General features: G+C 64.5%; 1 protein-coding gene across 1 annotated transcript in view; it reads left to right on the top strand.

Annotated features, from left to right (window-relative positions):
• The window catches only part of PC (pyruvate carboxylase), a 29,540-nt gene that overhangs the window by 1,955 nt on the left and 13,059 nt on the right, over positions 1–14,526 (top strand). Inside the window, exons 4-13 of the mRNA XM_056510425.1 lie at positions 928–1,093; positions 1,889–2,034; positions 3,686–3,803; positions 5,098–5,249; positions 6,391–6,509; positions 7,526–7,688; positions 9,439–9,621; positions 10,164–10,308; positions 11,302–11,391; positions 13,176–13,397. Of these exons, the coding sequence (XP_056366400.1) occupies positions 928–1,093; positions 1,889–2,034; positions 3,686–3,803; positions 5,098–5,249; positions 6,391–6,509; positions 7,526–7,688; positions 9,439–9,621; positions 10,164–10,308; positions 11,302–11,391; positions 13,176–13,397 (1,504 nt within the window). The remainder of the gene's footprint in view (positions 1–927; positions 1,094–1,888; positions 2,035–3,685; positions 3,804–5,097; positions 5,250–6,390; positions 6,510–7,525; positions 7,689–9,438; positions 9,622–10,163; positions 10,309–11,301; positions 11,392–13,175; positions 13,398–14,526) is intronic.

The raw sequence follows: 14,526 nt of genomic DNA, 5'->3' as shown, positions 1-14,526 counted from the left end.
CCTGGGACACCTGGGGACACACCTGGGGGGACACCTGGGAGCACCTGGGGACACACCTGGGACACCTGGGGACACACCTGGGGACACCCGGGGACCCACGGGGACACACCTGGGGGGACACCTGGGGACACCCGGGGATACACCTGGGACACCTGGGGACACACCTGGGAAATGGGGGACACACCTGGGGACACACCTGGGGTCATGGCTGGGACACCTAGGGACACACCTGGGACACGGCTGGAACACGGCTGGGACACGGGGGATACACCTGAGACACCTGGAGACACGGGGGACACACCTGAGACACAGCTGGGGACACACCTGGGACACCTGGGGACACAGCTGGGACATGGCTGGGATACCTGGGGATACACCTGGGACACCTGGAGACACAGGGCACACACCTGAGACACACCTGAGACACAGCTGGGGACATGGGGGACACCTGGGGACACACCTGAGACACACCTGGGGACACTTGAGGACACGGCTGGGACACAACTGGGGCACCTGGGGACATGGGGAGCACCTGGGGACGTGGCAGGGACACAGCTGGGACACGTGGGACACCTGGGGACACAGGGGACACACCTGGGACACACCTGGAGACACAGCTGGGACACCTGGGGACATGGGGAGCACCTGGGGACATGGCAGGGACACGGCTGGGACACAGGGGGCGCTTGGGGACACCTGGGACACACCCAGGACACGTCTGAGGGCACAGCTGGGGACATTGGGGGTGTCCCTTGACCCCCCATTCCCCACGAGGGGCTGTCCCTGCGGTGGGTCTGGGGACACCAGGGTGGCCCCGTGACTCCTGAGTGCCCTTGGGGGGCTCCTGGTGCCCCCTGTGACCCCCTGGGTGCCCCCTGTGACCCCCTGTGCCCCCCTGTGACCCCCGCTGCCCCCCTCTCCCCCCAGGAGAACGAGGTGGACGCCATCCACCCCGGCTACGGGTTCCTGTCGGAGCGCGCTGACTTCGCCCAGGCGTGCCTGGACGCCGGCGTGCGCTTCGTGGGGCCGCGGCCGGACGTGGTGCGCAGGATGGGCGACAAAGTGGAGGCTCGGGCGCTCGCCGTGGCCGCGGGTGGGGCTCGGGGGGGGATCTGGGGGGTTAAAAGGGGGATTTGGGGGGGTTAGAGGGGATTTGGGGGGGTTGTGGGGGGATTTGGGGGGTTAAAAGGGGGATTTGGGGGGTTAAAAGGGGGATTTGGGGGGGTTGTGGGGGGATTTGGGGGGGATATGGGGGGGTTAAAAGGGGGATTTGGGGGGTTAAAAGGGGGATTTGGGGGGCATGGAGGGGATTTGGGGGGGATATGGGGGGGTTAGAGGGGGGATTGGGGGCGTTAAAAGGGGAGTTCGGGTCGTTAAAGGGGAATTTGAGGGAAATATGGGGAGTTATGGGGGGTTAAAGGGGGATTTGGGGGGGGTTAGAGGGGATTTGGGGGGGTTGTGGGGCGATTTGGGGGTTAAAGGAGGGTTTGGGGGGAGATAGAGGGGGGTTGGGGGGGATAGAGAGGGGTTTGGGGGGGTTGTGGGGGGATTTGGGGGGATAGAAGGCATTTGGGGGGGTTAAAGGAGCGTTTGGGGAGGTTAAAGGGGGATTTGGGGGGGTTAAAAGGGGGGTTTGGGGCTCCCAGTGGGATTTTGAGTTTCCCAATGGGATTTTGAGTTTCCCAGTGGGATGTTTGGGGGGCTCCCGGTGGGATTTTGGGTTCCCCAGTGGGATTTTTGGGGCTCTCAGTGGGATTTTGGGCTTCCCAGTGGGATTTTCAGGAGCTCCCAGTGGGATTTTGGGGCTCTCAGTGGGATTTTGGGCTTCCCAGTGGGATTTTGGGGCTCCCAGTGGGATTTTGGGGGGTCCCTGACCCTGCTCCCCCAGGGGTGCCGGTGGTGCCGGGGACGCCGGCGCCGGTCTCGGTCCTGGCCGAGGCTCAGGAATTCGCCGCCCGCGTCGGGTTCCCCGTGATCCTCAAAGCCGCTCACGGCGGCGGCGGCCGCGGCATGAGGGTGGTGCGGGCGCCCCAGGTACGGCCCGGCCCCGAACCCCTGAACCCCAAAATTCCCTGAACCCAAATCCCCCCAAATCCCAAATCCCTGCAACCCCAAATCCCTGAACCCCAAAACCTTGCACCACAAAATTCCCTGAACCGCAAAATTCTTGAACCCCAAAATTCCCTGAACCCAAATCCCCCCAAATCCCTGAACTCCAAATCCCCTGAACCCCAAATCCCTGCAACCCCAAAATTCCTGAACCCCAAAACCCCGCACCACAAAATTCCCTGAACTGCAAAATTCTTGAACCCCGAAATTCCCTAAACCACAAAATCCCTGAACTCCAAAATCCCCTGAACTCCAAATCCCCTGCAACCCCAAAACCCCCAAACCCCAAAATCCCTGCAACCCCAAAATCCCCTGAACCTCAAATCCTGCAAACCCAAATCCGCACAACCCAAAATCTCCCAGAACCCCAAATCCCTGCAACCCCAAAACCCCTGAGCCCCAAATCCCCCAAACCCCAAAATCTCCCAGAACCCCAAATCCCTGGAACCCCAAATCCTGCAATTCCAAATCCCTGAACCCCAAAATCCCCTGAACCCCAAAATCCCCCAGAACCCCAAAATCTCTTGCAATTTCAACACCCAGGAACCCAAATCCCTGCAGCCCCAAATCCCCCGGAACCATGGGAACACAAATCCCTCAAAATCCCAAATCCCCCAGGAATGCCAAATCCCCAGAGTCCCAAATTCTGGGAAATGAAATTCCCAGGGATGTCAAATCCCAAAATCCCTGGACCCCAAATCCCCAGGACTTTCATTCTCTAGGAACCCCAAATCCCCAGAACCCCAAAGTTGCTTGACCTCTCACATCCCCAAATCCTCAGCAACCCCAATCCTCAGGAACCCCAAATCCTGGATCTTGCAGGACCCCAAAATTGAAAATTGGGGTGGGGTGACTCTGGATTTGGGGGAACCCCAGGGTTTGGGGTGATGTGGTGGGGTGGGTAATCCCAGATTGGGGAAGAGCCAGGAATTTTGGGTACCGTGGATTTGGGATCCCTGGATTTGGGGTTTGGGGTCCCTGGATTTAGGATCCCTGGGTGTCAGAGTTTCTGGAATTTGGGGTCCGTGGAATTTGGGGTCCGTGGAATTTGGGATCCCTGGGTTTCAGGGTACCTGGATTTTGGGGTCCTTGGAATTTGGGATCCCTGGGTTTCAGGGTCCCTGGATTTTGGGATCCCTGGGTTTCAGGGTACCTGGAATTTGGGGTCCCTGTATTTGGGGATCCCTGGAATTTGGGATCCCTGGGTTTCAGGGTACCTGGAATTTGGGGTCCCTGTATTTTGGGATCCCTGAATTTTGAGATCCCTGGGTTTTGGAGGTCCCTGGAATTTGAGGTCCCTGGAATTTGGGATCCCTGGAATTTGGGGTCCCTGAAATTTGAGATACCTGCATTTTGGGATCCCTGAGTTTTGGGGGTCCCTGAAATTTGAGATACCTGAATTTCGGGGTCCCTGTATTTTGGGATCCCTGGATTTTGGGGTCCCTGTATTTTGGGGTCTCTGGGTTTTGGGATCCCTGGATTTTGGGATCCCTGGATTTTGGAGTCCCTGTATTTTGGGATCCCTGGGTTTTGGGGGTCCCTGGAATTTGGGGAGCCACTTTTGGGGGTCCTGCAGGAGCTGGAGGAGAACTTTTCCCGCGCCACCTCGGAGGCTCTGGCCGCCTTCGGGAACGGGGATCTGTTCGTGGAGAAATTCATCGAGCGCCCGCGGCACATCGAGGTCCAGATCCTGGGTACGGGGGGCTGCTCGGATTTGGGGGTTTGGGGGTCCCTCGGGGGGTTTTTGGGGGGTCCCTGGGGGATTTTGGGGGCCCCTGGGGCTGTTTTAGGATACCTGGACAAGCAGGTCCCTTTCAAGGGTCCCTTTTAGGGATATCCAGGTGCGGCTTTGGGGTTCCTGGGTCTCTTTTTGGGGTTCCCAGGTCCCTTTTTGAGATCCCAGACCCATTTTGGGGTTCCCAGACCCATTTTGGGGTTCCCCTGACCCCCCTGACCCCCCAGGTGACTCCCACGGGAACGTGGTCCATCTCTACGAGTGGGACTGCTCCGTGCAGTTCATTTTGGGGTGCTCAGATCCATTTTTGGGGGTTCCCAGGACCCTTTTTGGGGTTCCCAGACCCATTTTGGTGTTCCCAGACCCATTTTTGGGGTTCCCAGACCCATTTTTGAGGTCCCAGACCCATTTTTGGGGTTCCCAGACCAATTTTGGTGTTCCCAGGACCCTTTTTGGGGTTCCCAGACCCATTTTTGGGGTTCCCAGACCCGTTTTTGGTATTCCCAGACCCATTTTTGGGGTTCCCCGCCCCCCAGGTGACTCCCACGGGAACGTGGTCCATCTCTACGAGCGGGACTGCTCAGTGCAGGTTCCTTTTGGGGTTCCCAGGTCTCTTTTGGGGGTTCCCAGACCCATTTTTGGGGTTCCCAGACCCATTTTCGGGGTTCCCAGACCCATTTTTGGGGTTCCCTGCCCCCAGGTGACTCCCACGGGAACGTGGTCCATCTCTACGAGCAGGACTGCTCGGTGAAGGTTCATTTTGGGGTTCCCAGACCCGTTTTTGGGGTTCCCAGACCCATTTTTGGGGTTCCCCTGACCCCCCTGACCCCCCAGGTGACTCCCACGGGAACGTGGTCCATCTCTACGAGCGGGACTGCTCGGTGCAGTTCATTTTGGGGTTCCCAGACCCGTTTTTGGGGTTCCCAGACCCGTTTTTGGGGTTCCCCTGACCCTTTGCACACCCCCAGGTGACTCCCACAGGAACGTGGTCCATCTCTACGAGCGGGACTGCTCGGTGCAGTTCATTTTGGGGTTCCCAGACCCATTTTTGGGGTTCCCAGACCCATTTTTGAGGTCCCAGACCCATTTTTGGGGTTCCCCTGCCCCCAGGTGACTCCCACGGGAACGTGGTCCATCTCTACGAGCGGGACTGCTCCGTGCAGTTCATTTTGGGGTTCCCAGGTCTCTTTTGGGGGTTCCCAGGACCCTTTTTGGGGTTCCCAGACCCATTTTTGGGGTTCCCCTGCCCCCAGGTGACTCCCACGGGAACGTGGTCCATCTCTACGAGCGGGACTGCTCGGTGCAGCGCCGGCACCAGAAGGTCGTGGAGATCGCGCCGGCGGCGCGGCTGCCCCCGGAGCTGAGGGCGCGGCTGGCCGAGGACGCCGTGAGGCTGGCACGGCAGGTGGGGACAGGGGGACACTGGGGGGACACTGGGGGGACACTGGGGACAGCTGGGGGACACTGGGAACAGCAGGGGGGCCGGGGGGGACACTGGGGACAGCTGGGAACAGCTGGGGACACTGAAGACAGGGGGACACTGGGGACAGGGGGACACTGGGGACAGGGGGGACAGGGAGGGGCAGCAGGGGAACACTGGGGACAGCTGGGGACAGCTAGGGGACACTGGGGACAGCTGGGGACACTGGGGACACTGGGGGGGGACAGAGGGACACTGGGGGGAACACTGGGGACAGGGGGACACTGGGGGGGGACACTGGGGACAGGGGGACACTGGGGACAGGGGGAACAGCTGGGAACAGCTGGGAACAGGTGGGGACACTGGGGACGGGGGGACACTGGGGGGGACAGGGGGACAGGAAGGACACTGGGGACAAGGGGGACAGGGGCAACAGCTGGGAACAGTTGAGGGACACTGGGGACAGGTGGACGGTGGGGGACACTGGGGACAGGGGGTACACTGGGGACAGGGGGTACACTGGGGACAGGGGGGCACAGCTGGGGACAGCAGGGGACACTGGGGACAGGGGGGACACTGGGGACAGGGGGACACTGGGGACACAAGGGAACAGCTGGGGACACTGGGGACGGGGGGATGGGGGGAGACACTGGGGACAGGGGGGACAGGGGAGGGACAATGGAGACAACTGGAGACACTGAGGACAGCAGGGGGACACTGGGACAGCTGGGAACAGCTGGGGACACCGGGGACAGCAGAGGGACAGTGGGAACACTGGGTACAGGGGGGACTCTGAGAACCAGGGGGACTGGGAGAGTGAGGGGTGGGATCCTGGGAGAATGTTGGGGACCCAGGTGGACATTGGGGACACTCAGGAGGACATTGGGGACACTCAGGAATTGGGTGATCGGCTGAAAGGAGCCAGGAGAACATTGTGGGAACGAGGAGAACACACTGGGGACCCCAGGAGAAAATTTGGGATTCCTGGGAGAACATTGAGGGACCCAGAAGGACCTGGGGGACTCAGGAGGAATTTGGGGACCCCAGGAGGACTTTGGGGACCAGGGGGGACCCCAGGAGTGGGGCTGGGAGGAGCCCAGAGCTCACAGGAGGGGTTGGGGTGCAGGTGGGCTACGAGAACGCCGGCACCGTGGAGTTCCTGGTGGACCAGAGCGGGGATTATTATTTCATCGAGGTGAACTCGCGGCTGCAGGTGGAGCACACGGTCACCGAGGAGATCACCGAGTGAGCCGGCACCCCGAAACGGGGGGGGACCCAAAAACGGCTGGGGGACCCCAAAAATGGCTGGGGGACCCCAAAAACGGCTGGGGGACCCAAAAACGGCTGGGGGACCCAAAAAATGGCTGGGGGACCCCAAAAATGGCTGGGGGACCCCAAAAAACGGCTGGGGGACCCCAAAAACAGTGGGGGTCTTCCCCCTTCCCCAGCCCTGGGGTCCCTGCAGGGTGGGGGCGTTGTGGTGCTCCAGTTCCCCTCTGTCCCCTCATGTCCCCCTAACCCCGTGTCCCCAGTGTCCCCAATGTCCCACTGTGTCCCCGTGTCCCCTGTGTCCCCAGCGTGGACCTGGTCCATGCCCAGCTGCAGGTGGCCGTGGGTCCCTGTCCCTGTCCCTGTCCCTGTCCCTAACCCCCTGTCCCTGCTGTCCCCTGTGTCCCCAGCGTGGACCTGGTCCATGCCCAGCTGCAGGTGGCCGTGGGTCCCTGTCCCTGTCCCTGTCCCCTGTCCCTAACCCCCTGTCCCTGCTGTCCCCTGTGTCCCCAGCGTGGACCTGGTGCATGCCCAGCTGCAGGTGGCCGTGGGTCCCTGTCCCTGTCCCTAACCCCCTGTCCCTGTGTCCCCTGTGTCCCCAGCGTGGACCTGGTGCATGCCCAGCTGCAGGTGGCCGTGGGTCCCTGTCCCTGTCCCTAACCCCATGTCCCCTGTGTCCCCTCTGTCCCCAGTGTGGACCTGGTCCATGCCCAGCTGCAGGTGCCCTTGGGTCACTGTCCCCTGTCCCTGTCCCCTGTCCCTGTCCCTAACCCCTGTCCCTGCTGTCCCCTGTGTCCCCAGCGTGGACCTGGTGCATGCCCAGCTGCAGGTGGCCGTGGGTCCCTGTCCCTGTCCCTAACCCCATGTCCCCTGTGTCCCCTCTGTCCCCAGTGTGGACCTGGTCCAAGCCCAGCTGCAGGTGCCCGTGGGTCCCTGTCACTGTCCCTGTCCCTGTCCCTAACCCCTGTCCCTGCTGTCCCCTGTGTCCCCAGCGTGGACCTGGTGCATGCCCAGCTGCAGGTGGCCGCCGGGCGCTCGCTGCCCGAGCTGGGGCTGCAGCAGGAGCGGATCCGGGTCAATGGCTGCGCCATCCAGTGCCGCGTCACCACCGAGGACCCCGCGCGCGGCTTCCAGCCCGACACCGGCCGCATCGAGGTGCGGGGGGACACCGGGGCTGCTGGGACACACCTGGGACACACCTGGGACACCCCTGGGGCCACTGGGACACCTGGGACACCTGGGACACACCTGGGACACCTGGGACACCTGGGACACACTGGGATGGACTGGGACAGCTGGGACACACCTGGGACCCCGGGACACACATCTGGGACACCTGGGACACCTGGGATACCCCTGGGGCCACTGGGACACCCCTGGGACCATCGGGACCACTGGGATACCTGGGACACCCCTGGGACACCTGAGACACCCCTGGGACACCTGGGACACCCCTGGGACACCTGGGACCACCAGGACCACCGGGACACCTGGGATGCCACTGGGATACCCCTGGGACCACCGGGGCCACCGGGACACCTGGGACACCTGAGATACCCCTGGGGCCACCAGGGCTACTGGGACACCTGGGACACCCCTGGAGCCACTGAGACACCCCTGGGGCCACCGGGACACCTGGGACACCTGAGATACCCCTGGGACACCTGGGACACACCTGGGACACTTGGGACACCTGGGATACCCCTGGGGCCACTGGGATACCCCTGGGACCACCGGGGCCACCGGGACCACTGGGACACCCCTGGGACACCTGAGATATCCCTGGGGCCACTGAGACACCCCTGGGGCCACTGGGACACCCCTGGGACCACCGGGACCACTGGGATACCTGGGACACCTGAGACACCCCTGGGACCACCGAGATACCACTGGGACCCCTTGCACCCCCAGGACCCCGGGGACCCCTGGGACCCCTGAGATACCACTGGGACCACCGAGATACCACTGGGACCCCCAGGACCCCTCCAAGTTAGGGACACCTCCAGGACCCAGGACCACTGGGACCCCTGGGACCATTGTATTTTAGGGTGTCTGTAGGATTTCGGGGTGTCTATAGGATCTCGGGGTGTCTGTAGGATCTCGGGGTGTCTATAGGATTTTGGGGTGCCTGCAGGATTTTGGGGTGTCTATAGGATTCTGGGGTATCTCTAGGATCTGGGGGTGTCTGTCTGTAGGATCTCGGGATGTCTATAGGATTTCAGGGTGTCTGTAGGATTTCAGGGTGTCTATAGGATTCTGGGGTGTCTGTAGGATTTTGGGGTGTCCCCGTTGTATCTCGGGGTGTCTGTCTGTAGGATTTTGGGGTGTCTATAGGATTTTGGTGTATCTATAGGATCTGGGGGTGTCTATAGGATTTTGGGGTGTCTGTCTGTAGGATTTTGGGGTATCTATAGGATTTCGGGGTGTCTTTCTGCAGGATTTTGGGGTGTCTATAGGATTTCGGGGTGCCTGCAGGATTTTGGGGTGTCTATAGGATTTTGGGGTGTCTTTCTGTAGGATTTTGGGGTGTCTATAGGATTTTGGGGTGTCTTTCTGCAGGATTTTGGGGTGTCTGTAGGATTTCGGGGTGCCTGCAGGATTTTGGGGTGTTTATAGGATTTTGGGGTGCCTGCAGGATTTTGGGGTGTCTATAGGATTTTGGGGTGTCTGTCTGTAGGATTTTGGGGTGTCTATAGGATTTTGGGGTGTCTGTCTGTGGGATTTTGGGGTGTCTGTATAATTTCGGGGTGCCCCGCAGGTGTTCCGCTCCGGGGAGGGGATGGGGATCCGGCTGGACGGCGCCTCGGCATTCCAGGGCGCGCTGATCTCGGGGTGTCTGTGGGATTTTGGGGTGTCTGTCTGCGGGATTTTGGGGTGTCTGTATAATTTCGGGGTGCCCCCGCAGGTGTTCCGCTCCGGGGAGGGGATGGGGATCCGGCTGGACGGCGCCTCGGCGTTCCAGGGCGCGCTGATCTCGCCCCACTACGACTCGCTGCTGGTCAAGGTGGTGGCGCACGGGCCGGACCAGCCGGCGGCCGCAGCCAAGATGAGCCGGGCCCTGGCCGAGTTCCGCATCCGGGGGGTCAAGGTGGGGCTGGGGGGGCTGGGGAGGGGCTGGGGGGGGTCTGGAGAGGGAGGTTTGGGGGGTTCTGTGTGGGGCACGAGGGGTTTGGGGGAGGGAAATGCTGTGGGAAGGGATTTGGGGGGCACTGGGGGGTCCTGGGGCGACACTGGGGGGTGTGGGAGGAATTGGGTGGGGGGGGGTCCTGAGTGGGGCACGAGGGGTTGGGGGGGGTGCCTGGTGTGACACAGGAGGGGTTTGGGGGGATTTTTGGGGTGGGGGGTGGACAAGGAATTTGGGGGAGTCTCAGTGCCCCCCCTCCCACGCCCTGCACAGGGATTTGAGAGGGGTCCTGATGCCCCCCCGTGTGTCACAGGTGGATTTTGGGGGGTCCTGTTGCCCCCCCCGAGCCCCTCACCAGGATTCTGGGGGGTCCTGATGCCCCTCACCAGGATTTTGGCGCCTCTGTGCCCCCACCCCAAGGTTTGGGGGGGCCGCTGGTGCCCCCCAGCCCCTCCCAGCTTTGGGGGGGGTCTCAGGCCCCCCCTGACCCGTTTCTGTGCCCCCAGACCAACATCCCGTTCCTGCAGAACGTCCTGGCCCACCCGCAGTTCCTGGCGGGCGCGGCCGACACGCAGTTCATCGACGAGAACCCCGAACTGTTCCACCTGCGGCCGGGCCAGAACCGCGCCCAGAAACTGCTGCACTACCTGGGTGGGCTGGGGGGCTGGGGGCACCTGGGTGGGCTGGGGGATACCTGGGGGGCTGGGGGGGCTGGGGACACCTGGGGGCACCTGGGGGGGCTGGGGACACCTGGGGACACCTGGGGATACCTGGGGACACCTGGGGGCACCTGGGGGGGCAACTGGGGACACCTGGGGACACCTGGGGATACCTGGGGACACCTGGGGATACCTGGGGGATACCTGGGGGGCACATGGGGGGCACCTGGGGGGCACCTGGGGGATACCTGGGGGGCACCTGGGGGGGGCTGGGGATACCTGGGGGATACCTGGGGGCAGTTGGGGGGGCTGGGGACATCTGGGGGCACCTGGGGGGGCTGGGGATACCTGGGGGATACCTGGGGGGCACATGGGGGGCACCTGGGGATACCTGGGGGCACCTGGGGGACACCTGGGGTATACCTGGGGGGCAGCTGGGGGGCACCTAGGGGATACCTGGGTGGGGCTGGGGGCACATGGGTGGGGCTGGGGGCACATGGGGGGCAGCTGGGGGGCAGCTGGGGGGCACCTGGGAGATACCTGGGTGGGGCTGGGGGCACATGGGTGGGGCTGGGGCACATGGGGGGCAGCTGGGGACACCTGGGGGGGGGCTGGGGGGCACCTGGGCGCACGTGGGGGATACCTGGGGGCAGCTGGGGGATACCTGGGTGGGGCTGGGGGCACCTGGGGGATACCTGGGGGCACCTGGGTGGGGCTGGGAGCACCTGGGGGCACCTGGGTGGGGCTGGGGGCACCTGGGGGGGCTGGCAGCGATTTTGGGTGGGGGTCCTGCAGGCTCTGGAGGGTTCCTGTGGGGTTTTAGAGGAGCCTGGAAGAGGCTGAGAAGGATCTGGGGGGGCTCTGAATGGTTTTGGGGGGTCCCTGGGGGTCTCTAAGGGGATTTGGGGGGTCCCTGGGGATCTCTAATGGGTTTTGGGGGTCCCTGGGGCGTGACCCCCACCTTGTCACACCTGTCCCCCCCCAGGTCACGTGATGGTGAACGGGCCCAGCACCCCCCTGCCCGTGAAGGCGAAGGCGGCGCTGGTGGAGCCCACGCCCCCCCCAGTGCCCATGGGTGAGTGGCAGCCCTGATGTGTCCCCAGGGTGTCCCCAGGGTGTGTCCCCAGAGTGTCCCCAGGTGTCCCCAGAGTGTCCCCAGGGTGTCCCCAGGTCCCTGGCGTGTCCCTGTCACAGCGTGCCCGATGTGCCACCCCCTGACCCCCTTCCTGACGCCGTGACCCCCCTCACTGACCACTGACCCCTGACTGACCCCTGACTGAGCCTGTGACCCCTGACTGACCCCCAGGTGACCCCCCAAAGGGTCTCCGGGCCGTGCTGCTCCGGGACGGCCCCACGGCGTTCGCGCGGGCGCTGCGGCGGCACCGGGGGCTGCTGCTGACCCCTGACTGACCCTGTGACCCCTGGCTGACCCCTGACTGACCCTGTGACCCCTGACTGACCTCCAGGTGACCCCCCCGAGGGTCTCCGAGCCATGCTGCTCCGGGACAGCCCCCAGGGCTTTGCCCGGGCGCTGCGGCAGCACCGGGGGCTGCTGCTGACCCCTGACTGACCCTGTGACCCCTGACTGACCCCTGGCTGACCCCTGACTGACCCTGTGACCCCTGACTGACTATGTGACCCCCAGGTGACCCTCCCGAGGGTCTCCGGGCCGTGCTGCTCCGGGACGGCCCCGCGGCGTTCGCGCGGGCGCTGCGGCGGCACCGGGGGCTGCTGCTGACCCCTGACTGACCCTGTGACCCTGACTGACCCCTGACTGACCCTGTGACCCCTGGCTGACCCCTGGCTGACCCCCAGGTGACCCCCCCGAGGGGCTCCGGGCCGTGCTGCTCCGGGACGGCCCCGCGGCGTTCGCGCGGGCGCTGCGGCGGCACCGGGGGCTGCTGCTGACCCCTGTGACCCCTGACTGACCCTGTGACCCCTGACTGACCCTGTGACCCCTCACTGACCCCTGACTGACCCTGTGACCCCTGACTGACCCCTGGCTGACCCCCAGGTGACCCCCCCGAGGGGCTCCGGGCCGTGCTGCTCCGGGACGGCCCCGCGGCGTTCGCGCGGGCGCTGCGGCGGCACCGGGGCTGCTGCTGACCCCTGACTGACCCTGTGACCCCTGGCTGACCCCTGACTGACCCTGTGACCCCTGACTGACCCTGTGACCCCCAGGTGACCCCCCCGAGGGGCTCCGGGCCGTGCTGCTCCGGGACGGCCCCGCGGCGTTCGCACGGGCGCTGCGGCGGCACCGGGGGCTGCTGCCGACCCCTGACTGACCCTGTGACCCCTGACTGACCCCTGGCTGACCCTGTGACCCCTGACTGACCTCCAGGTGACCCCCCCGAGGGTCTCCGAGCCATGCTGCTCCGGGACAGCCCCCAGGGCTTTGCCCGGGCGCTGCGGCAGCACCGGGGGCTGCTGCTGACCCCTGACTGACCCTGTGACCCCTGACTGACCCCTGGCTGACCCTGTGACCCCTGACTGACCCTGTGACCCCTGACTGACCCCTGACTGACCCTGGCTGACCCCCAGGTGACCCCCCCGAGGGGCTCCGGGCCGTGCTGCTCCGGGACGGCCCCGCGGCGTTTGCACGGGCGCTGCGGCGGCACCGGGGGCTGCTGCTGACCCCTGACTGACCCTGTGACCCCTGACTGACCCTGTGACCCCCAGGTGACCCCCCCGAGGGGCTCCGGGCCGTGCTGCTCCGCGATGGCCCCGCGGCGTTTGCACGGGCGCTGCGGCGGCACCGGGGGCTGCTGCTGACCCCTGTGACCCCTGACTGACCCTGTGACCCCTCACTGACCCCTGACTGACCCTGTGACCCCTGACTGACCCCTGGCTGACCCCCAGGTGACCCCCCCGAGGGGCTCCGGGCCGTGCTGCTCCGGGACGGCCCCGCGGCGTTCGCGCGGGCGCTGCGGCGGCACCGGGGGCTGCTGCTGACCGACACCACGTTCCGCGACGCGCACCAGTCGCTGCTGGCCACGCGCGTCCGCACCCGCGACCTCGCCCGCGTCGCGCCCTTCGTGGCCCACGCGCTCAGCCCCCTGTGCAGCATGGAGACCTGGGGAGGTGCGGCGGGGAGGGGCGGGGCAAGGGGAGGGGCCTGATGGGGCGGGGCGGGGAGGGGCTTAATGGGAATGGGGAGGGGTTTAATGGGGTGGGGCGCAGGGGGGAGGGGCTTAATGGGGTGGGGCGGGAGGGGCTTAATGGGAATGGGGAGGGGCTTAATGGGGTGGGGCACCCAGGGGAGGGGCTTAATGGGGTAGGGAGGGGAGGGGCTTGATTGGGTGGGGCGGGGAGGGGAGGGGCTTAATGAGAATGGGGAGGGGTTTGATGGGGTGGGGCGCCCAGGGGAGGGGCTTGATGGGGCGGGGCAAGGGGAGGAGCTTAATGGGGTAGGGAGGGGAGGGGCTTGGTTGGGTGGGGCACCCAGGGGAGGGGCTTGATGGGGTGGGGCACTGAGGAAAGGGGTTTGATGGGGTGGGGCACAGAGGGGAGGGGCTTAATGGGGTGGGGCACCCAGGGGAGGGTCTTAATGAGAATGGGGAGGGGTTTAATGGCATGGGGCACCCAGGGGAGGGGTTTAATGGGGTGGGGCGCAGAGGGGAGGGGCTTAATGGGGTGGGGTGCAGAGGGGAGGGGCTTAATGAGAATGGGGAGGGGTTTGATGGGGTGGTGCACTGAGAGGAGGGGCTTAATGGGGTGGGGCGCAGAGGGGAGGGGCTTAATGGGGTGGGGCACCCAGGGGAGGGTCTTAATGAGAATGGGGAGGGGTTTAATGGGGTGGGGCACAGAGGGAGGGGCTTAATGAGGTGGGGCAGGGAGGTGAGGGGCTTAATGTGGTGGGGTGAAGAGGGGAGGGGCTTAATGGGATGGGGAGGGGCTTAATGGGATGGGGAGGGGCTTAATGGGGTGGGTCAGGGAGAAGAGGAGCTTAAAGGGGATGGGAGGGTATTAATGGGGTTAAGGAGGGACTTAACGGGGTGGGGAGGGGTTTAATGGGGTGGGGCTGGGAGGGGAGGGGCCAAACAGGGCATGGCAGAGGGGGAGGGGCCTAAAAGGGTGTGGCACAAAGGGGAGGGGCCCTGGCAGCAGAGGGTCTTAAGTGGGCGTGGTTTAAAGGGCGGGGCATTAATGGGAGGGGCTTCATTGGGGAGGAACCCCCCGGGGGCGGGGCTGCAGTGGGCGGGGTTTGTGT

This window comes from Oenanthe melanoleuca, chromosome 25 (genome assembly GCF_029582105.1).
Source record: "Oenanthe melanoleuca isolate GR-GAL-2019-014 chromosome 25, OMel1.0, whole genome shotgun sequence".
Taxonomy (NCBI): Eukaryota; Metazoa; Chordata; class Aves; order Passeriformes; family Muscicapidae; genus Oenanthe; species Oenanthe melanoleuca.
Note: the sequence above shows the minus strand (reverse complement) of the source record. Positions and strands in the feature narration are given on the sequence as shown.